Here is a 24,716-nt window from a genome sequence, read left to right on the forward strand (position 1 = left end):
TGCCCTGTTACAATACAAGACTCCTGTAACAACTGAAATCATTTCGTCGTTAAAATATTTGGAATGCATAAGAATGGAAGTAACTAGATCACTCCTCGTATCTACGTCGCGTACTAAATACCATGATTAAGATGAGTCACTCGGCAAACAAAATGATTTCCGTCAACTTCCGCCTGACCTTCAATGAGTCAGGGGTTCAAGTCATCAGTCGGTGAAGAACTGAATCACACGTTTTATCGTATATTTTGACGTAATTTTACTAACCGTGCAAGTTTGCACTTTGAATGGTTTTATTTTGATCGCACAATAAATCAATCTGATATAGGTACTTATTTCAATAATTTTGACTATTTATACTTAGCCAGATAGTGGCAATGTGACACAAATCATATTTACAGAAATAGGCGTTAGGTAAGTATAGGTATCTCTAGAACGAGGCTTAAGCCGGTCTACTTTATGCGACCACTTAATATCCATACATGGTCAGAACCACATCATTAAAGTATTTCGTTGTCCATCAGACTAAAGTAATAAGTATATTGAAATAATTTAAATCTTTCTACAAGCAGTGTAGGTAGATTAATATACCTAAAAAAATATTGTCCTATAGATAATATTTTTTTAAATATAAAGTCTAAGAAAGATTCGTGCTTCGCATTATCTGATGTAGATGGCGCTGTATGGCAGTTACTATTAAAACATATGGCGCCTTTTACAGCACCATCATCTTCAGCTGTCAAATTCTAGGGCATTGTTTTTTCTCAGACTACACATCAAATCAATAAAAAAATAATATATTAGAAACTTTTTACAGTATACATATCCGAGTTTCCTCATAGATAAAAAAAAAACAATATTTATTTCAGTATTATATTTAGCAAAGATAGATGTAACTCCGTAATAGATGGATACAATCTAAGGAAAAAACGTGCCTCGAAAATCACGAAAATTTGATTCTCGATCAGATGGCGCCACTAGTTTTGGCCTACTCTCGTACAGAGGGCGTTGACTATTTCGTTTGTTATTTATAATTTTAACGCATACCAGTGCAAGAACATGGGTCAAAATCATATAAAAATAATTAATGCAAATAAAAAAAACATTTATCCACATTTAAATACATTTTAACGTATTTTTATAAATCTTCATTTTTAGTTTTAAAGTATGTCGATAGATGGCAGTGAACTTACAGTGGTTACATGTCGATAGATGGCAGTGAACTTACAGTGGTTACAAAATTTACTATGACAGTACCGCTCTATCTTATTATATCCTCATTGATATTAATAAACATTTAGTAAAATAAAAAAATTGTGAACTTTTAAATGTAACTACTTCTAAAATAAAACTATGAAAACGGATTATATCGCGTATATTGAATTTATAATACATCCCGACGTTTCGAACTCTTTACAAATTCAATATACGCGATATAATCCGTTTTCATAGTTTTATTTCATGAGTAACTATCGCGGTAACCGAAGACAATATTATAACTACTTCTAATCAAAAGCTTTCTGTCTCTTGGACTTAGGTTCAGTCGCCATCAGATATATCAGAGATATCTGAACACGCCTCTATTGTTAACGCGGTAGAGTGCCTTAAGTAATTATTTTATTAGCCATAATAGAGCACACAGTGTCAAACTTTTGAATAGCTTCTGAATTAATTTTGAATGTAATTTTCATTTAATGAGCATTTTCGTGAGATTCAGTGTACATTTTGTACCAACCATAACTATGTGTGAAAATGCCCTTTTGGGTACGTTGCTGACAATTTTTGGGATTACATGCGGGCTTCCTCTAAAAAATTAGCTTATTTTTCTATGAGTTACAAATTCGTTCGTTCGTTACGGTCTTTACATATTATGTGTTAATTAATACTTAACAAATATTAATTTTTGTGCTTACTAATGGAATGGACTTAATGGTACGCTTCTAGGTACCTGTATCTTGGCCTTGGCACCAATTTCTTGAGCCATTAGGTAAAATCAAACAACTTTGATACGCTACTTTTAAATTGACTAGATAAAGTGCTTCATAATACTGTTATTTACTATCTCACTATCTGGTTCTGGAGTGGCGTCCGCGTACCGGAAGACGAACTGCCGGTAGGCCTCCAACGAGATGGAGCGACGACCTGGTGAAAGTCGCGGGAATTCGGTGGTTGCGAGCGGCACAGGATCGGTCGGAGTGGCGAGCCTTGGGGGAGGCCTATGTCCAGCAGTGGACGTCTATCGGCTGACATGATGATGATGATGATGATGATGACTATCTCACTTTCGTATATCTTACATTTGCAAAATGTTAAATTACCTACCGTAAAATTTGCCTATTTTCCTTCAAAATTCGAAATTTATAATATTAAATTGTGGTATGTTGATATATACGGCGATATAAAGTAGACCATTACTACTATCATGCTGTAACACAGGTTGTGCTATAGTTTTTACTAGCTTCGCACGGGTCACCCTTAACAAGTTATACACCTAAACCTTCCTCAAGAACCACTCTATTGATAGGTAAAAACCGTATGAAAACCCGTTCAGTAGTTTTCGAGTTTATCGCGAATATACAGACAGACGCGGTGGGGGACTTTGTTTTATAAGATGTAGAGTTTTAATGTATATATATAAAACCGGCCAAATGCGAGTCGGACTCGTGCACCGAGGGTTCCGTATTTTTTTGTTTTTGTTGTTATAGCGGCAACAGAAATACATTATCTGTGAAAATTTTAACTGTCTAGCTATCACGGTTCATGAGATATAGCCTGGTGACAGACAGACAGACGGACAGCGGAGTCTTAGTAATAGGGTCCCGTTTTTACCCTTTGGGTACGGAACCCTAATAAACTACTGGAACACAATTACCCAGTGGGGAGCAAGGTAGGCACATTTTACTGTAAGTAATACTTTATAAAAGAAAAAATAACAATTCTTAATCGTAAACAATGATATTAAATTTAACAATGCAAAAGATACGTTTTAATACTGTGTATACATTATTTTCCAAATCTAGAATCAAATATACTAGTAAACATAATGAAAAACATCCAGCACCTCGGAGCACGCGTTATACTCGTCAAATAGCGATCGACAGCGTGTCATGAAACTCATATTCAGAGTTCCCTTTAGTGATTGGACAAATATATTACTTATTAGTAATTTTTTTGGTATAAATGCGTTTATATTTTACGCATAATTGCAAATATGTTAATGTTGTCCACTAAAGGGAAAAGCACGAGAACTATGTAGTTATTCACCTCGGAACATTCGGCCGCTCCGCTAGCACAGCGCATGGACCCCTAGATTCGTAACAACAAATGTTAACATGTTCCCTGTCCGGGTGCCCGCTTTTTTCAGGAATCCGCGCTTTCACTATGGGTTCTTATGAAGACAAAGTGGAAGCAGACTTGGACGTGTGACGTTGTCATATCACTTTGTATGGAGACAGTGAACGTGTTGTGAGATCAGCGAGAGTTGTGGCCAATCTAGAGCAGGATCTCTTAGTGAAATAGGCTGGTGGTAGAGCTATGATTTTATTTGGAGCTGTCGTAACTGTCGTTGAGCGGCGGGAGGCTGTGCGCGAGCGTGCTGTCGAGCTTGCGCGCCTCGTGCTCCAGCGTGTACGAGTCCAGCGCCGGGTCCTGCGGAACAATTCACTATTTTACAATAAAGCCAAGGAATTCCTAATACGTAACAAATGACAGACCTTCCACATAGTCTGGCAAGCCAGCTTTGTCAGTACAAACGAAAGAACGACAATTTGAAAATTTTGCATTTCGCGCCTTGTTCTACTTACGGATAAAGTCTTGCCAGAGGATATTTAGATTTTGTAATAGGTCACCCACCAAAGCTTGGTGGGCAACAATTAATCCAACTAAATTACGTAGGTTTTTTTGGTATGTTGTCAGGAATGTTTAATCGTATTTTTCATTTCGGGTTCTGTCCTTCACGGGTGCACGCGTGTGGCAACTCTGTTAAGTAAGTACATAGAGATACTTGCTTTGACCCCCTGCGTACAAACTTCTAGGTAAGAGTAAGTACCTGTAAATATGTCCACTTACGTTTAATAACGCACATTACGTTTAATGACACCGACTTTATATCCATGACAATAGTGTATATTAGTATCTGAATGTTTTCATGCAAAATATATACCTGCGAAACAGTCCGCAGCGAATCGCCAAGCGCGGAGCGGAGACGCTGCACGTCGCGAGCGGCGCGCCCGCTGCGCGCCACGTAGCTTTGCCGCCGCCGAATCTCCGCCGACAGCTGGCTGCGCAACTGAGATGCCTGACACAAATATATTGCTACGCTACAGTTAAACTCACTTAATTTTATGGTATAACTTTACTATGAAAATAATAAGTAAACACTTTCACATCAACTCTGAAATGATATATGTGGCTTTCCACCTCAGAGGGGTCCTGATGCTTCATCTGTAATTAAGGACGTTACTATCAGAATTTCTGTTGAGATATTAGATGGAAACGTCCTTATTGCCCTTGAAGCATAACGACCCTTCTGTATTGGAAAGCCACATATTTACTCTTTGAATTTAATTCCGATAATTAAATCCAATTATTATTATATATATTAATTAACGTGTAATATGAAATATTATTATAAATAAATGAGTATGAGTATGAAATTAGTGCACACAAGTATTATAATCGTTTTAGGCGTTTAAATTGAGTGATACATATTTAAAAGCATTAATTTGGATTAGCTGTGTAATGTTCTGCATCTAGTTGTTCTGCTCATCGCAGATAAATTTGTTTGTTTTTCGGGCCTTGAAACCCTCAACGCTCATAAATTAGTTATTTTCACCTCAGTAGTGAGAACATATTAAAGGTTATGTAATTAGAATTACACAGAATAATACAAATAAAAAGTATGAAGTGGCAGTTCATGGCCTTCACTAAATTAAAAAGCTACTTTGTTTCACTCCCTGGAGTGACGAAAGTAGGCTTGTTCTAGCTGCTGAGGTGAAATGGTTATTTGTGCAACAAGAGAGGAAAGTTGGTTTTTCTTGCGAGTGTTTATTTTGAGACCCGAGAAAGCGAAAGATTCTATAATTGAATCACGAGCGAAGCGAGTGATTTCTAAGGTAGAATCTTGAGCGTAGCGAGGGACTCAAAAACACGAGATGTAAAATAACTTTGCTCTCGTGTTGCACACATAATTTTTCACCTCAGTAGTGAGAACATATTAAAGGTTAAAATGTATTTCGAATTACACAGAATAAACAGAAAAAAAAGTATTATAATATGTACGATACGATACGATACGAGACGAGACGAGACGAGACCGGACCGGACCGGACCGGACCGGACCGGACCGTACCGTACCGTGCCGTGCCGTACCGTACCGTACCATACCATAAAAAAAAATGTAATAAAAGTATGAAGTTCATGGCCTTCACTAATGCTTAATATTTTTAGAACTTAGTTCAATTTAGCAATGTTCCGCTAACTTCGCTTTTAATGCTTATAAGCGTCGCACAGCATAAGTACCTACGTAACGCGTATTTTATGGTAGGCACAGTATTTAGAATCCTGTTTAAGAGGCCTTATTCCTACAAACGAGCGTATTCGGCAAAATGCTTCCTTTTTCATTCAACATTACGACGTAACTATTAGTATTTATTCAAAAACTGTTAACGTTCTTAAATAATCATTTCCTAAACTAGCGGCTGAAATAGTTAAAGGGTGCATTTTCTCTTTTTAAGCCTAAAATAAATGAGTTTTCCTGGGAGTATTTTTCAAAATTTGCAGTGAGAAGTGTCGTTTCGGTTGCCAATTTTGCAGTAAACAAGAATCATTTGGTCCATGAATGATTACAATTCAATTCACCATATCTTGTACGAGGGGCTGAAATGATTGAAGATCAAAGATTCATTTAAAAATATTGATAAAATACCTTCCGAGTTTTCTTCATTTTTTCGGTGAAAACAGGGTCGCATAATATTTTTTTATCGCAAATTGTACTTATATTTTGCCCTCAAAATAATATTATAGCAAACTTTAACTATAAAAAAATCATAACTATAGGACCTATTTTGCCGTAAATTTAAATATTTTTAAAAGACGTATAATTCACGCTGCACGGACGCTCCGCGCTCAGTCTCCGCCGGGCGCGCTTAGGGGACGGACCTGTGCTCGATCGTCAGGCGTTTGTTGCGTTCGTAAACCAGCGAGCTAGTTCCGAGAAATGGTGTATACTGCGATTAGAAAATCTTGATCCTTAGGTGATCAATGTAATCATAGGTGCATTTTATAGCACAAATATTAAATTTTTTCGCCTAGGTGATCGGGTCTGTTCAGGGTGCCTAGCCAAGATGCCAACCTTTTAGGTACCTATAGTTTACATTAAAACCAAATCTGTAGCTGGCCTCTGAATGGGTAGTAAAACCGGGTTCCGTATCTTTCCCTTTCCAGATGACCAAGGTGCCTAGCCAAGATGCCAACCGTTTAGGTACCTAGAATATAATTTACATTAAAACCAAACCTGTAGCTGGCCTCTAAAATGGGTCGTAGAAACGCGTTCCTAGTGTCTTTCGCTTTCTAGATCACCAGGGTGCCTAGCCAAGATGCCAACCGTTTAGGTACCTATAGTTTACATCAAAACCAAATCTGTAGCTGGCCTCTGGATGGGTAGTAGAAACGGGTTCCGTATGTCTTTCCCTTTCCAGATGACCAAGGTGCCTAGCCAAGATGCCAACCGTTTAGGTATCTATAATATAATTTACATTAAAACCAAATCTGTAGCTGGCCTCTAAAATGGGTAGTAGTAACGCGTTCCTTATGTCTTTCGCTTTCCAGATGACCAGGGTGCCTAGCCAAAATGCCAACCGTTTAGGTACCTATAGTTTATATTAAAACCAAATCTGTAGCTGGCCTCTAAAATGGGTCGTAGATACGCGTTCCTTGTGTCTTTCGCTTTCTAGATCACCAGGGTGCCTAGCCAAGATGCCAACCGTTTAGGTACCTATAGTTTACATTAAAACCAAATCTGTAGCTGGCCTCTGGATGGGTAGTAGAAACGGGTTCCGTATGTCTTTCCCTTTCCAGATGACCAAGGTGCCTAGCCAAAATGCCAACCGTTTAGGTATCTATAATATAATTTACATTAAAACCAAATCTGTAGCTGGCCTCTAAAATGGGTAGTAGTAACGCGTTCCTTATGTCTTTCGCTTTCCAGATGACCAGGGTGCCTAGCCAAAATGCCAACCGTTTAGGTACCTATAGTTTATATTAAAACCAAATCTGTAGCTGGCCTCTGAATGGGTAGTAGAAACGGGATCCGTATGTCTTTCCCTTTCCAGGTGGCCAGGGTGTCCAGCCAAGATACCAACTGTTTACGCTCCGTAGCGAACGAAACGCAACCGTCTCTGTCGCACTAATATGGAAGAGTGATAGAGAGAGATTACCCTATCGTTCGCTGCGGAACGAACGACTGGCATCTTGGCTAGGCACCCAGGTTTAGGTACATATAGTTTACATTAAAACCAAATCTATAGCTGGCTACTGTAATGGGTAATAGAAACGCGTTCCGTATGTGTTTCGCTTTGCAGATGACCAGGGTGCCTAGCCAAGATGCCAACTGTTTACGCTCCGTAGCGAACGAATCGCAACCGTCTCTGTCGCACTAATATGGAAGAGTGATAGAGAGAGATTACCCTATCGTTCGCTACGGAACGAACGACTGGCATCTTGGCTAGGTACTCTGATTATATGGAAAGCAAAACACCCATTATATTATTATTATTACCCATTTCAGTGGCCAGCTACAGATTTGGTTTTAAGTGGTTTTAACGTAAACTGTAGGTACTAAACCCGAGTGCCTAGCCAAGATTCCAGTCGTTCGTTCCGAAGCGAACAATAGCGTAATCTCTCTCTATCACTCTTCAATATTAGTGCGACAGAGACAGTTACGTTTCGGTTCCTACGGAGCGTTAACGGTTGGCATCTTGGCTAGGCACCCTGGTCATTTGGAAAGCGAAAGACATACGGATCGCGTTTCTATTACCCATTTCAGAGGCCACCTGCAGATTTGGTTTTAATGTAAACTATAAGTACCTAAACGGTTGGCATCTTGGCTAGGCACCCTGGTCATCTCTGGGTACAAATATGCATATTTTCTTAACATAATAAACTGAAATTACTACTACCATGCATATAAAATAAAATAAAAGAGTGGCTATAACAATAAAAATAATGTTACTTGCTATTGAAATCGACAAAGATCAAGATTATTCTTCTCTGCGTTCAAAACGCATTATAGTTGCCGGCGCTCGCGTACCGCGCGTCAACGCCATCTATTGAGTGTTATTTCGTGAAATCGATGAACGCTCCAGGGAATAAGGGCTCTTAAAGGTTTCTGATGTTATTTCCTGATTCGAACCAGAGTGAATGATATATTTGTATCGAAGTGTGGTCTGTATATTTCCTTAAAATGATGGGCCCCTGTAGGTAATAACAATACGAATTCCTATGTAAACACGTCATAGATCAGAGGTAACGTAACTACCCAGTGCTGTCGGGACTGGGAATTGAATGCCTGGTGGTTTTAATGACATAGATAGGTCACGTTCGGAAAACAATAGGATGATTGATTACAAGTGTGTATTTTTTAAATAAATTCTAGTTAAATAGATAGAAAATGAGCAATTTATCAGAGTAAATTGGACACTTAAAAATATATGGCAATGATAAAAAAATACATTTTAGGTTTTTTTTTAACTTCCAAAACAGGAAAAAATAATGGTACTATTCGATTCCTTACATTTTATTTTATAAAAGACTAGCGACCCGCCCCGGCTTCGCACGGGTAGTTCAACTAATTTAAACAAAACCTTTACAAATTATACATATAAACCTTCCTCTTGAATCACTATCTATTAAAAAAACCGCATCAAAATCCGTTGCGTAGTTTCAAAGATCTAAGCATACATATATTATGTTTGTACTAACCCTAGATTTAAGTATTAGTATGTATGTTACTAACACATTATGGACTTATTTGTTCGAAATAAATTATTATTGATTGATTGATATAGGGACAGACGGATGGACAGACAGCGGAAAGCGACTTTGTTTTATACTATGTAGTGATTGTAAGGCAACTATATAGGTACATAAACGCAATATTTTACCGACAAGATCGCAATTTCCTTGTTTTCCATACTTCAAGACGGCTTCTCGGCAATAGTGACGTCACAATTGCTTGTATATGTGTGAGGATAGTACGATTGTCAGACTTTAACTATCATTTCTGACTTTTGTATTGCTTTAAGAGTCCCCGGCAAGCTCGGCCTAATTTCACCTTCCCATACAAACGGAGAGTCGTTCTCATTTTAAAACTACGTGTTGGATTGTAACGAAACTTTGCATATACAATGACATGAGGTATATCTAGGTCTGTAATTAGTTCATATAGCTCCAGTTTATAAAACAAACGAAATAGAGCGAAAACAAGTTTGAATGAATACCTTAAATTTGCTGTATTTTTTTTTACTAGGGTAACTGTACTGTATTTTTTTTAAATGAAGCTACATAAACTAATTACAAACCTAGATATACCTTATTCTATTGTAAGTAGAAACTTTCAGAGCAATCTAGCTAGTCGTTTTAAAATGAGAGTGTAACTACGTTTGTATGGAGAACCGAGCTTGCTGCGGAGTGCGGACTCTTAATGCAATGGGTGCCATATAGACATTTGATCCTCAAAACAAACCTGATCGATTACCATTAACCTTTTGGACGCCAATGGCGGCTATATCGGCACCGCAGGTCCAACGCCAATGACTGATTTATCGGTCAAAGATCACAGAGCAACATAGACCTTCGTGCATGTGCATAAAGTTCAATTTCAGTTTTGACACTTCGGCGACTCGGCGTCCGCGTGACAGCTTTAGTGTTTGACACGGCGTCGAAAAGGTTAATAAATACTTGTCATCCAGCCTATAGAATACTTATAGGCATTAAATGTAGTAACAGTTTCCATGAAGCTCTGTTTTATATCGTAGCTAGTAGCGTGTTCTATAAAATCAAAAACGAAACTACTTCACCTGTGGTTCTTACATTTTGCAAACCTTTTTCGGACGTAGGACGACAACGTATTTAAAAGGCAAAATATTGACTTAACTCTGGGTGTTTGAACCCTTTGACCGCCATAGTCTACAACTGACGCGCGCGGCTACAGTGTAATATAGACCTTCATGCATTCCAATTAGGTTTACGATAGGCGATAGGAATATTTAATAAGCGTGGCGTGAAGGCGACGAAGCTGCCGCGAAGAGTTAATGGCGTTTGTGAATGTACCTGGTTCTCGAGCCTGATGATCTGCTGCCGGTGACTGGCCTCCCTCGCTTCCAGGAGGCGCTCGGCTTGCAGGGCAGCCTGTCGGTAGTGATCGATATCTTCGCGCCGGTGCGGCGATGCCGTGGACAGGTCACTGAGGTAGCGAGTTCGCGCCAATTTCAGTTCTGCCTCCTAAAACATTAGGTATATCAAGACAAGGTTCAGTGGAAAATGTAACTTTTAAGACAAGTTTTCATTGCAGACTAGACTATTCTTTGTATTCACACCACTCATAATTAAAACAAGCCAAAACTAGATGGGTTTGTTACGGCCATCTCACAGCTCAACGATTAGCTCAGATTTTTTTCCATTGCATAAAATGCCGTTTTCGAATAAAAGGATAGTCAGGTACTAGTCTTATCGTGTTATAAAATAAATTTCGGTTGTATACTGTAGGGGGCAGCACAGGAGCCCCCTACTTATTGGCGCGAAGTGTAAATGTCAAGTTTAAGTTTCCAATGTAGCCCACAAGGTGCCAGAACCTACAATGCACAAGAAAACGTACGTGAACTGTAGAGGGCAGCACTTGCTTTGGCGTCAAGTGTCAATGTACAGTTTATATTTCCGATTCAGGCTTCAAGATGGCAGATACAAAGCGCACGGAAGGGCACGCACTATTAAGAGCCGACAAATCACGCTAAGCGCTCAGATTCGAGTCCTTGTAGCGCATCGAGTCTAGTTGAACCGGGACCTAATCAAAAATAATATTTCCGCCATGGATTCACCTTATCAGCAAGCTCCTTCTCCATGCGCCGAATCTTCATCTTGAGCTCTCTGTTCTCAAGCTCCAGCAAGGTTAAGTCGGCGCGGAAACTCTTGTCGTTGCATCCCGCGCTCAGATTAGAGTCCCTGTAGCGCATCGAGTCTTTAGTTGAATCGGGACCTAAAAGTGATGTTGGTCAGAAAAATAAACAGGGTTGACATATCGTAAGACTTCAGCTAACCCATGGGGTACACACTTATGAAATATGTATGTGGAAATTGCAACAAATATTCCCTTACAGTTATACAGGGTGGCTAAAAAATAAGTGCATTACCGTGGCCAGGGAGGTTTTCGGATTAAACTGAGTAACTTTTACTATGGGACCAACCACGAAATCGCGAAAATAAAAATTACCCTCCCATAGAATAGGGTTCATCCATTAATTACGTCACACGAATTCCGAGGTTTTTTTACCACTTCCCCCTCCTTGTCACACTTGGTCACATTTGGCAAACCCCTCCCCCCCCCTGGTGTGACGTCACATTTTTTCAATGAAATCGCCAAATCGAATTAAGTGTTATTAATATTTTTGACAAGAGAAATATTAATAATTTTATAACCCAAAACAGATTAGGAAAGAACATTAAACGATTAAAAACGATTATCGTTCCAAAAATTTGTTATTTAACTGTCCAGCGAAAAACATAATTTAAATAAGTTAAAGTGACGTCACAAAGTTTGTGACTCCCCCTTCCCCCTTGTCACAACCTGTCACATTTTCTTGACCATTGACATTGTAACGCTAGTCTTAAAACTCGAAATAAGCAGCAGTAACGTGTCAAAGTGGCGCGCGGACCTGTCTATGGGTCCAGGAAAACGCATAAGTGTAAAGTATATGCTACTAATAATAACCGGAGTCCAAATCCGAGTAGTAGACAGTCTTCTCGGTCCTGTCGTGGCTCTTGCTGCGAAGTGCCGAAGTCCTGTTCAGGCGGCGATCTGCCTCCACCTTACGGACTGTCTCTTGGAGAGCATCGTTCTGAACAACAAATTATTAGGTTAAAGCTTTTTCTATTGCATTGCAAGACATCGTAAATGTATTAATAGATCGTATTTTTTTTAAATTACCTACCTACATATGAAAAGGAAATTTCTGATATCCTATAATTATTATGCATGATTTGGTATGTTTTACCCTATTTATTGATTTTCCTGCTATTAAGTGATATTAATATGTAGTTGAAAAGAACTACAGTACTACCTACTTTAATTTATGAATTATTTAGTTCCATAGTCCAGCATATGGACATGGTAGAAAAAGGCATAACTAGAGAAGGTTAAAACTGTTAAAACAAGATGATCAATGTTTTGAAAATCTCAGATTTCAATCTGCCGTATCTTGAAAATTGACCGCGTGGTTCCCAAGAACACTCATATACCTATCTCTTATATTGTCTGTTGATATCCCTTCACAGCCCTATTTAGATTTCTAACTGCCTGCCCGTTTTTTTCCATCTGTATTAATCAGAAAGGGATGAGTAGTTTATCTCGTGCATGAGATACTGTCGCGACGCAATCGTGTTAAGCTTGCTGTATACATATGTATATATAAACGCTTGCCTTGGCCTTCAGTTCGTTACGCTCGCGCTGCAACGCGTGCAGTTCTCGCTCGAGCTCGCTGTCGGCGCTGTCCTTTCCGTCCCAAGTCGTCATACGTAGCTGCGACTCCAAGCCTGACCTGCTCACAAAATGCACATCATTTTTATTTCGCTGAGCGGTCTTGTGCCATCCATACGGCTGTCGGCGTAGGTAAAGTACCTACTAAAAATGAACGAGCCAGCCCTCTGACCACCGATGGAGCAGATGAGCCATTGTTTACCATTTATTCTTGTTTGTAATACATAGTATGGTTTTTATTATACATGTTTGTAATTGTATGGTTTGATGAAAATCAAATGCAAACCACTTTTAATCGAAAAATACCAGTAAATTCACTTTTCGACAATCTGATATGCACTATATGTATACCTTTGCACTTCCACGTTGGCTAGTTGCGTCGTAAGCCTGTGCACTTGATCCTCCAGTGTGCAGTTCAATCTCTTTAGCTCGCTTAGCGCTGACTTCGCGCTTTCTAACTTCTCGCTCAGTACGCGTCGCTCGTTCTCGCAATTGGCTGAAATAAATTAGGTAAGTCATGCTAGGATACCGCACACAGTTTCTTTCCGCGTTCTCATCCTTTTTGCTATCATAATATATGCTTAGTCCTAGTTACATTTATCAAATTGAATGAATAGAGAAGAGTCTAAGATATGAGACTTAATCTTAAAGGGGCTCACTGATTACCAGTCCGCCGGACGATATCGGCCTGTCAGTTGTTCGGAACTGTCAAATTTTTGTTTTAACTGTCAGGCTAATATCGTTGGGCGGACTAATAATCAGTGGGCCCCTTTAAGATTAAGTCTTATATGTCCTAAAGGGGCCGACTAATTATCAGTCCGCCGGACGATATCAGCCTGTCAGTTAGAACAAAAATTTGACAGTTCCGAACTGACAGGCCGATATCGTCAGGCGGACTGATAGTCAGTGGGCCCCTTTAGTCAGCTCCGCTTTGTACTCGGTTTCGCGTACTTTTCACAGCGATAGTGACAAACCTACATTGAACCCTTTATAGAAGCGCAACAATCTAAAAGGGCTTTAGAACAGGGTAAAACTTGGCCTCGATAATAAGCATGGCTGGGTTGCTCAACTCAGCTCTAAGTTCGCTCTCGGCAGAGGCAGCCTTTTGAAATGAAATGAAATTCTTTATTTTCAGGCAACTATTAGCCCATAGATAATTACCTTAAAACTAGCATACATATTATTATAAAATATATCTTAAAAACAAAAACACACAATTATGGCTGCGATGCAGTTCGCAACTCCGGTCTTGACACTTCGGCCAGAAGTCCTCATTGGTGAAGGTCGCTAGATGTTCAGTCGGAACGCTCACCACAAAATAATTAAAATTCACACTGTGTCGAGATTCCAACTTCACGACCCTCAGGATGAATCCGGACTTGACTCGTACGTACTTTACGAGCTCCTCGACCTGCGTAAGGTAGTGTTACCGGGACACATACAGCAGCGTCGTTGGTGTTGCAAGACACCAACCTGCCTGTCTTTTGAAGCGACGTGGACAGCTGTCTTATAACTAAAGCTAAAGACAAAGGAAAACTTACCGATGTTCTTCTGAATCTGTCTCAATTTGTCCACCGCATTCTGCTCGTTGTTTTTTGCCTCGTTGAGCATGCGCTGAGTCTTGCTCAGCTCCGCTCTGAGCTCGCTCTCGGCAGAGGCGGCCTTTTGAAGCGACGTGGACAGCTGCTCGACCGTGCCCTTCAGTGAAGTGCATCGGTCTTCTAGTGAGGCTATGGTGCGAGCGTAACCTTCACAGCGCTCTTGGAGTTTCTGGGAAATGGATTACGTTGCAGATTTAAAATGCATAAGAATATACAGTGCGTTACTAGCGATTTAAGGTTCAGGTAGACCAGTAACGAATTAAACGTTCGGAAATTAAATCTCTGAGCATTTATTTTTGCCTGCGTAATGACAAGCCGCCCCCGCCCCTTAGAAATCTTGGCTAATGAGGGCTACTGTTTTTGTGGTCACCAGTTGGCGCACTGTAGATGTAGGTCCAGAAAAACAGATCTCAAAATTCTTCTACGCTTATTTTTATAAAATTAATACGTTCTAATATACACTAAGGTATTTTAGCGTCTAAAGAGATCTACTGGGCCTTACTGAAAATCAGCGTCGCGGAGTGTGCCATGTTGGCTCACACCGTGACACCAAGCTGAGTAAGGACCATTTAGCGCAACCTCATTCTGTGTATATTTCTAGTTTTAGTGTTATGTTATGTTGTGCTAATAAATGCTTTTTCTTTCTTCTTTTTTTTCTTTCTAAATTGCCATTTTTTCAAACTGTTTAATTTTGCATATATTTTATTTGGCACTTTTTTTAAACCACTAACATTTATTGAGGTATATCTATTGTTTACCATGATTAGTCAAAGATGGACAAAGATTTACCACAATTATGAGTAAGGAGCAGGGACCGGACAACCCTTTCCGCGATAAAACCCTTTCAATGGGCGACACTTAAACACGGCTAACACATTGAAAGACTTTCCCTTTTAAACTGCAAGCCCATTCATACCCTTACCTTTGACTAACCCTTATTGAAAAGCTAACCAAATATAAGGCTAGCTCTTAATAAGGGTTACCCTTATCTTTAAGCGCTTTTTATAAAGGTTTCCCTTTGCGTGAAAGAGACAGGATTAGTATATATCTACGGTAGTGTATGAAAAGGAAAGAAAATACGTGCCTAGTCAAAGAACGCCGCCGTCGCCGCCGACGATCGCTCGGATTCGAAGTAATGTGTGCTTTATGAACAAGGTAGACGACTTAAATTAGCACGCTTATATGCTAAAAGGGAAGCCCTTTATAAGGCTAACCCTTATAAGCAATATGCAAGGTGTTGGTGAGCGGATGATAAGGGTTTTGTAAGGGTATTTGGGCTACCGATTACTCAAATGTGGTAGCTTTATATAAGGGTTTTTAAAACCAAAACAAAGGGTTTCGTCTGGCAAAGGGTATGGTGAGTTAAGCCTTATGCAATACCCTTATAAAACCCCGATAAGGGATAGCGGGCCGGTCCCTGGTAAGGAGTGAAAATTCCCGATAAAAAAAGCTTGAAACCCCCAAAACTTCTATGGATATGGATATGGACATTTTGAAAGACCTCCATCTACACTAGCGCCCCTAGCGGCGAAATTAAACGCGCCCTCATTCGGACACGTTGTCACTTGTTTTTGCCCGCAGGCCGCTCATCTATTTTTGTTCGAAATTTGAATAGTCGTTGTAAATAGATGTACCCCTGTTTAGGCTTTTTGTGGTCAAAACTCGTTTACCTTGAGCGCCTGGTCGCGGTCCCTCGCCGCGACGGCCGCGCGCTGCACGTCGCCCTCCAGCTGCGCGCGCCGCACGTCTAGCCGCGCCGCGCGCCCTGACAACATCCCCAGCATTTACCTTGAGCGCCTGGTCGCGGTCCCTCGCCGCGACGGCCGCGCGCTGCACGTCGCCCTCCAGCTGCGCGCGCCGCACGTCTAGCCGCGCCGCGCGCCCTGACAACATCCCCAGCATTTACCTTGAGCGCCTGGTCGCGGTCCCTCGCCGCGACGGCCGCGCGCTGCACGTCGCCCTCCAGCTGCGCGCGCCGCACGTCTAGCCGCGCCGCGCGCCCTGACAACATCCCCAGCATTTACCTTGAGCGCCTGGTCGCGGTCCCTCGCCGCGACGGCCGCGCGCTGCACGTCGCCCTCCAGCTGCGCGCGCCGCACGTCTAGCCGCGCCGCGCGCCCTGACAACATCCCCAGCATTTACCTTGAGCGCCTGGTCGCGGTCCCTCGCCGCGACGGCCGCGCGCTGCACGTCGCCCTCCAGCTGCGCGCGCCGCACGTCTAGCCGCGCCGCGCGCCCTGACAACATCCCCAGCATTTACCTTGAGCGCCTGGTCGCGGTCCCTCGCCGCGACGGCCGCGCGCTGCACGTCGCCCTCCAGCTGCGCGCGCCGCACGTCCAGCCGCGCCGCGCGCCCTGACAACATCCCCAGCATTTTTGTCACAACCCTACGTTTCATGTTTAGTATAACGGGGGTTATAAGACTAAAACATGACATCATTTTAACATCATGTTTATTAAACATGATGTTAAAATATTTTCATTAAGGAAACTGTAAGTCTAGCTTTAAGAAAATTTCCAGTGTTATGTATAACTATAGAAGACTGTTTGTTTCTTAAATAAATAAATAAAATAATAAAACCACAGAATAACTAATAGTATGTTGTACTACCGTACAGAAAATTCACTCGTTCACAAAAGCCAGATTTAGGTATAAAATTATGCCTACACTCGCCGCTTGCAAGCAAAATTGAAACGTATAACCGCGCACGAACCGTGAATCTTCTTTGCGCGCCGCAGTTTTATGACCGAGCTGCGAGTGTCGGCACGGGGTTGTCACTAGACAAGTTTTTGTACCTATACCTACTGATTTATTATTTAAGATAAATATGTAGGAATTACAAACGTTGATTCTGTAAACATACAATTTTTAGCCGGAGATAGTATGTCTGATTCTCACGGAAGTAGGTATGCCACAGAAGTACTTATTCCTTTGAAAATATGTCGGTCAATATAGTTCGGAATTTAAAAAAAAAAGTTTTTTCTGCTTCCTTGTTCTTCCGTTTATTCAGACATCCGTAAACAGAACATTATATTTTATACAGATTAGATCGCGATTTAGGTTTCGAAGCCATTGCGTATTTACAATTTTGCGCGAGCGCCACGTGACACGACTATCATGCGAGCCGAGCGGCAGCCCACTGCCATACTCCTTCCCGGGCGGTGCGCCGGCCAAATATACCTAAACTGCGCAGTGACACCACCCTGCTAAAACCACGACCCGAATGGAAGCGGAAGAGCCAAAAAAATTTTCACTTCAGCAGCTCGAACAAGGGTACTTTGCTACTTAAAAACAGTGAGCAAAATCGCATTTTGCTCACTGAGTGAGACAAATTGACATCAAGACACCCTTATATTCAAATGTCATTTCAACATGCGGGGCCTAATACAAGTTCGAAATGCTTGGATTCTATTCTCTGTCCCTTTCACGTCGTTAACAAAAAGAAAGAGACAAAAAAGTTAAAAAGTTCAGTTTATAATAGATCCCCGAAAATCGTCAGAACGCAGCGTTCAAAACACGTATGAGTATGAATTTGGTATGAATTCTCAATAAATAATTAATGAAAATGAAGTTTAAAATTTGATAAAAACACAATATTTTGCGTATTTTATTTTACAATGATTATCACGCAAAATAAAGAATTCTACTTTTAGCAATCTTTGCTATACTAGACTTATAAACTCTAATCTTTACTATAGTTGACAAATGATACTTCCTAAAAGATACTTCCCTCCCCTCTCAATTCCATTTTCATCACGTAATTACAGAAAGAATAGCTTTCTATTGCGAGCTGGTAAAAGTCTAAATGAACTAACGAAAGAGTGTGATATTGACGTTTTTAATAGTAACATCACAACTATAAGACGGATTCTGGCAAACAAATGACCTAAGTGAGCGAGTCGTATGCGATAGCATATTCATAATAATATCACTGTATCGATTGATGTATTTTATTAATAAGTTTTGTTTTTCTTAGCTCAGTATATTAAGAGTATTGAATTGTGGGTATTTGATAAGTAGGTATTCACATTTTGAAATTAGTATTAGTTGAATACGTTGTAAAATTTTAGTGCTAACCACCAATTATGTGTTAACTTGTTGCTATTGGTGGGAACCTATAATTGGCTTTTTGTTATTTACTTATATAACTATTGTATAATTGATAGCTGTTGGTTCTTCGAAAATAAATAAATAAATAAATATCCGTATCCGCAATTCGGACCGTATCTTACAAAGCTTTTTTTTTTACAAAAAAAAGTTGTCGATTGAAGTGTCAATTGATATTCGTTATTTCCATAGACATAGTATAGTAGTTATAGACATGAAACCGAGCGACCAGGGGTAAGAAAAAGACATATTCATGTATTGACAGGTTAATGTATGGCAGCATAATCCTTTTTCTCTTTCACTCTTATAAATTTCGGTATTTCGCCATGGCCTCCTACCTATGCTGACCTGCTATAACCCGACCATGAAAAAAAACCCGGTCGGTGATAAGGACAAAGTATGGCACTATTTTCTCTTTCCTCTTATAGGAATCGCAATAAGACTATCTTTCTCTATCAAAGAGTGCCAGGCCCTTGGTTATTTCCATATTATTTTACTGAAATTTATTTCGTTTTGATTTTTTTGTATGCGGTAATAAAACTTAACTGTTAGTTAGAATATAGAACTTAAGAAAACAGGAGTGAAGTGATTTAGAAGGATTACATTTTTCAGGTTATCTAAGTTACGTTTTCAGGTAAAAAGTTGTGTGTACTACACGAGATCAAAGTTATTTACATCCTTGTTCTAGATGGACCTTATCATACGATTCGCTGTCACCACATTCCATTTTACTTTGACCAAACTAACTTTACTGGTACTATTAACAGTAGTTAATTAGTGATAGTACCTTCAGCCGCTGCCAGCGCCTCCCTCAGTTGGCCGACTTCTTGCACGCGCTCCGCTAACTGTACGCGCAAATTCTCGCCTTTGTTCTGCAAAAACCACTCCAGTTATGAACTTCTAAAACTACATATTCGAATTGAATGTGTTTTTAAAATTATACATACACTCCAACAATAAAAAAATACGAAATTTTTACATATCGATCTTATATTTATCGAGCGATAAAGATTGAAACAACTTTAATTTGACATTACTAAAATTCATCATTTACTAATTAACTGCTACTTGCATTATTACTCAAGATTTACCTCGTTCTGAACCTTCTCTTCGGTAACGGAGCTAAGCGTGGCTTCTAGGCTCGTGATCTTGTCCCTTAGGTTGCTGATCTCCACAGTTTTAGACTGGACTGATTCATTCTGAAAACATTTTAATTTATCAATCTCTTTACCATATAATAGTTTTAGCTAGTTGAGATATTAGTGACTGAAGCTCGGTCGAATTTAATTGAAAAACAAAATATAGTAAAGTTCAGTTGACCGTGACAGTTTTCCCGTTTACATTTGTGATCACTCTTGCCTTACAGTACCTAACTTATGATGTTTTTAATCGGTTTACCAGTCCAGTAAGCTGCGCGTCCTTCTGTCCCAGCATGTTCTGCAAGCGAGCCTTCTCTTCCTGCACTGTGCGGAGGTTGGAAGTAATCGACTGCAACTTGTTGTCGCCCTTGCCTTGCTGCTCGCTCGCGTCTTTGAGTTGCTTCTTCAAGGCGGCTACTTGAGTTTTATAGTCATCCTATTACAGTGATATAATTTTTTAATTTATTAAAAATTAAGTACAATCGGGGACATTCCCGGTGAACCACTTCAGAATGTCATACATGTCGGCGGCCGATCGTAAAATCAGGCAGATCATGAAATTCCTAGACATATCGTGAATCGTGAAAATATTTGTCTCGTTCCCTGAGTCGACGGAGCCCCGCTTTTCTGGACAGTTTACCCTTCGGGCATCTGAAGCAACGAACCTACCCTACCTATCTATTGGTTTAATATGGCTAGTAACACTACCATCAAAACTTTACTATCGGCCTGATTTTACGGTCGGCCGCCGAAATACATATGTTGAAAAAAAGAAAGAAGGAGAGAACAACAGCTACAGAAAATATCCCTTGACATGACCAAATAATTCTCTTTGACATGACTAAAGTACACTAGAAACAGTCACTCTAGTGTTTCGATAACGAATGTGAGTAACTTACCTTCTCCCGTTCAATCTGGCAGACTTCGTGCATCAGGTTGCGCACGCCCTTCTTGACGAGCTCGGGATCCACGTCGATGATTTCGTTGCGGTCTTCGGAGTGGTCGCGACCTGTGAATCGTACGTTCTACATAAATAATTGATACTGGATCGCGTAAAAACTTACGTTTCTTTATGGCCTGACGTTTCGAACGTGGTTACGTTCGTGGTCACAGGCAGACTGACACAGTGGAATGAGGGACAGGGGATTTCGTCTTCGTGGAATCTCAGTGATTAGCAAATGTAAGGGGGGAAAAACATCCCATCACATACCATCGGATGGCGTGAGTGTTGTGTGTAGGCAAAGTGACAATCCTAGCGTACAAGTTAATAATCAAGATCAAATGCAAATGCTGTTGATACAATTCCTCGCCAGTCTGCCTGTGACCACGAACGTAACGTTAGCTCAAGCAAGTGTCGCTTATGCGCAAAAAACGACAGCTGAGCTTTTTTCATTTTCGTTGTCTCTCTTAGTGGCAAATGAGCTTTTTTCGAACCGTCAACTAAGTCCACAAACGATCTTCGTGTCTATCCGATCCGAGGAAGTGGAAGAGTTGCGCCGCGTCGGGCACCGGGTACGGGTTCCCTTACCCGACGACCACGCAGCGCATACTCAGATCGTCAAAGGGCGCGAGAGTGCACGCTCGTGACTCTCGGAGCGTGCGTTCCGTGGCCTCGACATCGCAGTTCGTGTACAAGAGTACCTCGGTGCGGGCTGTAGCGGCGCGCCGGGCTGGCGAGGCGGCGGCGTGCGGCGGCGTGCACGGAGCCGTCGGGCTGCACGCCGCACACGCGCCGCAGAGTGTGCGCGATGGACGACAGCTTGGCCTCGGCCTCGCGCTTGCCGTGCTCGCACTGTGCCAAGGACGCCTCCAGCGCGCGGCAGCGCCCTTCGCTGCCGCCGAGACGGGCCTGCACACGATTTCACATTCGACAAATATTCATCAAAATTACGGGCGTGAAAATCGGGTCAATAAAATCATGTAAAATGGAAAGTGTGATTTATAAAAAAATACCTTTAACTCCTGGATCTGCTGTGTCGCGTCGGCTAGACACACTTCAAGATTATGTTTAAGTTCCTCGAGACGACGCTCCTTGGACCGGCAGTCTTCCAAACGTAGAACGAGTTCCTAGAAATAGTTGAAATTATAGAAATCTGGTTTGAAATCTCGGAAATAATTGATAATTTTTACACGAAATACGCGGCGAAGTCGGCGCGCGCGGCCCCGAGCTGCGCCTCGAACTCGGCGCCGTGTGTAAACACTTACACCTGGTCCCTGGCGCGGCAGGCCTCCTCGAGCTCGGCGCCGCGCTGCCGGCCGGCGGCGAGGTCGGCGCGCGCGGCCCCGAGCAGCGCCTCGAGCTCGGCGCCGTGTGTAAGTACCTGGTCCCTGGCGCGGCAGGCCTCCTCGAGCTCGGCGCCGCGCTGCCGGCCGGCGGCGAGGTCGGCGCGCGCGGCCCCGAGCAGCGCCTCGAGCTCGGCGCCGTGTGTAAGTACCTGGTCCCTGGCGCGGCAGGCCTCCTCGAGCTCGGCGCCGCGCTGCCGGCCGGCGGCGAGGTCGGCGCGCGCGGCCCCGAGCAGCGCCTCGAGCTCGGCGCCGTGTGTAAGTACCTGGTCCCTGGCGCGGCAGGCCTCCTCGAGCTCGGCGCCGCGCTGCCGGCCGGCGGCGAGGTCGGCGCGCGCGGCCCCGAGCAGCGCCTCGAGCTCGGCGCCGTGTGTAAGTACCTGGTCCCTGGCGCGGCAGGCCTCCTCGAGCTCGGCGCCGCGCTGCCGGCCGGCGGCGAGGTCGGCGCGCGCGGCCCCGAGCAGCGCCTCGAGCTCGGCGCCGTGTGTAAGTACCTGGTCCCTGGCGCGGCAGGCCTCCTCGAGCTCGGCGCCGCGCTGCCGGCCGGCGGCGAGGTCGGCGCGCGCGGCCCCGAGCAGCGCCTCGAGCTCGGCGCCGTGTGTAAGTACCTGGTCCCTGGCGCGGCAGGCCTCCTCGAGCTCGGCGCCGCGCTGCCGGCCGGCGGCGAGGTCGGCGCGCGCGGCCCCGAGCAGCGCCTCGAGCTCGGCGCCGTGTGTAAGTACCTGGTCCCTGGCGCGGCAGGCCTCCTCGAGCTCGGCGCCGCGCTGCCGGCCGGCGGCGAGGTCGGCGCGCGCGGCCCCGAGCAGCGCCTCGAGCTCGGCGCCGTGTGTAAGTACCTGGTCCCTGGCGCGGCAGGCCTCCTCGAGCTCGGCGCCGCGCTGCCGGCCGGCGGCGAGGTCGGCGCGCGCGGCCCCGAGCAGCGCCTCGAGCTCGGCGCCGTGTGTAAGTACCTGGTCCCTGGCGCGGCAGGCCTCCTCGAGCTCGGCGCCGCGCTGCCGGCCGGCGGCGAGGTCGGCGCGCGCGGCCCCGAGCAGCGCCTCGAGCTCGGCGCCGTGTGTAAGTACCTGGTCCCTGGCGCGGCAGGCCTCCTCGAGCTCGGCGCCGCGCTGCCGGCCGGCGGCGAGGTCGGCGCGCGCGGCCCCGAGCAGCGCCTCGAGCTCGGCGCCGTGTGTAAGTACCTGGTCCCTGGCGCGGCAGGCCTCCTCGAGCTCGGCGCCGCGCTGCCGGCCGGCGGCGAGGTCGGCGCGCGCGGCCCCGAGCAGCGCCTCGAGCTCGGCGCCGTGTGTAAGTACCTGGTCCCTGGCGCGGCAGGCCTCCTCGAGCTCGGCGCCGCGCTGCCGGCCGGCGGCGAGGTCGGCGCGCGCGGCCCCGAGCAGCGCCTCGAGCTCGGCGCCGTGTCGGCGCGCCGCCGCCGCCTCGTTACCCGTCCTCTCCCGCTCCTCGCCCTCGTTCTGAAGTCTACGAAAATAAAAAGGTGACCGAAAGCAGTCTACTGCGGATCTTACTATACTACTAAATGCGTCCATTATTTTCGGACCCCAAGGTCAATCTCTAGGGGGAGAGCATAAATAAGTTTCTCCGAGAACCAGTTTTTGAAGGAGTAGCACAAGTACTCGCAAAAGCGTCTCAAATCATTTTTAGGCTTCACATATTGGCTCAGCCTGACAAGCGCGTAGGGCGCCCGTAATCAGCGGGATATAATGTGTACATATGCGCGTGTCCAATGTATTTATCATCGCGTTTAAAATGTAACATACTAGAACGATAAACTTCCCTTCTCTCGTTTCCACAAGTCGCATCTGCAAACTAAGAAGAAACAACCGTATGTACCTGGACTGAAGCTCCTTTATGTCATGGTTGGCTTGCTCCAGCGCGACGCGTTCTCTCTTCAACTGCGCCTCGGTAGCTCTCAACTCTCGTGTCACATGTTCCCCGCCCGTTTCAGATTCCTTCAGCATATTCTGAAGGCGTGAGAGCTCCAGCTCCAAGGATGATCGGTTTTCTTCGAGCGCTGGAAGATAAAGAATGTGTGATACGTGAAGTTCAACGTCTCTAATCACTCAAGCTGGCTCGGTACTTTAAACGCCCGAGAATGGTAACGCAAACAACGATATGAAGATAAGATTAATCTGCAAAGTTAAGACCTTAGTCTTCGGTTGACGCTGGGTGGGCAAAAAAAAGAACAAAGACCAAGAAAGATAGATTTATACTCAATTGTAGGTCAAAAGACGGGACGAGAGATCCCCAGGTGAATTCATCCAAGGGATTGGAAAAACAGTGGGGATAAATTACAGGAAAAAGGCATAGAAAAAGAGTGGACAGCGTACATGTCAAATGCTGGAAAAGGACAACACTCACTGAGTGCCCACTGGCCACACTGTGCACTGCCTCGTCGCGCGCGCGCCGCCTCGCGCCGATCGTGCTCGGCGCGCTTCACGTGCTCGCGCAGCTCGCGGCAGCTGCTGTTGTACTTGTCGCGCTCGGCCGCGCAGTCGCCGAGCTGGAGAGGGACAACAAGACAAACACTCACTGGCCACGCTGTGCACGGCCTCGTCGCGCGCGCGCCGCCTCGCGCCGATCGTGCTCGGCGCGCTTCACGTGCTCGCGCAGCTCGCGGCAGCTGCTGTTGTACTTGTCGCGCTCGGCCGCGCAGTCGCCGAGCTGGAGAGGGACAACAAGACAAACACTCACTGGCCACGCTGTGCACGGCCTCGTCGCGCGCGCGCGCCGCCTCGCGCCGATCGTGCTCGGCGCGCTTCACGTGCTCGCGCAGCTCGCGGCAGCTGCTGTTGTACTTGTCGCGCTCGGCCGCGCAGTCGCCGAGCTGGAGAGGGACAACA

At 44.1% G+C, this 24,716-nt stretch overlaps 1 protein-coding gene across 1 annotated transcript in view; it reads right to left on the reverse strand.

The window, feature by feature from the left end:
• Positions 1-2,928: 2,928 nt before the first annotated feature.
• LOC134749701 (rootletin) overlaps positions 2,929-24,716 on the reverse strand; it is an 84,421-nt gene continuing 62,633 nt past the window's right edge. Inside the window, exons 28-45 of the mRNA XM_063684723.1 lie at positions 24,568-24,700; positions 23,707-23,887; positions 21,801-23,334; positions 21,547-21,660; positions 21,235-21,442; positions 20,493-20,602; positions 19,853-20,029; positions 19,546-19,653; positions 19,242-19,326; positions 16,607-16,701; positions 14,287-14,515; positions 13,097-13,241; positions 12,689-12,806; positions 11,981-12,107; positions 11,091-11,248; positions 10,327-10,497; positions 4,160-4,294; positions 2,929-3,645 (exon numbers count right to left, since the gene is read on the reverse strand). Coding sequence (XP_063540793.1) covers positions 3,538-3,645; positions 4,160-4,294; positions 10,327-10,497; positions 11,091-11,248; positions 11,981-12,107; positions 12,689-12,806; positions 13,097-13,241; positions 14,287-14,515; positions 16,607-16,701; positions 19,242-19,326; positions 19,546-19,653; positions 19,853-20,029; positions 20,493-20,602; positions 21,235-21,442; positions 21,547-21,660; positions 21,801-23,334; positions 23,707-23,887; positions 24,568-24,700 — 3,936 coding nt within the window. The 3' untranslated portion in view covers positions 2,929-3,537. The remainder of the gene's footprint in view (positions 3,646-4,159; positions 4,295-10,326; positions 10,498-11,090; positions 11,249-11,980; positions 12,108-12,688; positions 12,807-13,096; positions 13,242-14,286; positions 14,516-16,606; positions 16,702-19,241; positions 19,327-19,545; positions 19,654-19,852; positions 20,030-20,492; positions 20,603-21,234; positions 21,443-21,546; positions 21,661-21,800; positions 23,335-23,706; positions 23,888-24,567; positions 24,701-24,716) is intronic.

This window comes from Cydia strobilella, chromosome 2 (assembly GCF_947568885.1).
Source record: "Cydia strobilella chromosome 2, ilCydStro3.1, whole genome shotgun sequence".
In the NCBI taxonomy this organism is placed as follows: Eukaryota; Metazoa; Arthropoda; class Insecta; order Lepidoptera; family Tortricidae; genus Cydia; species Cydia strobilella.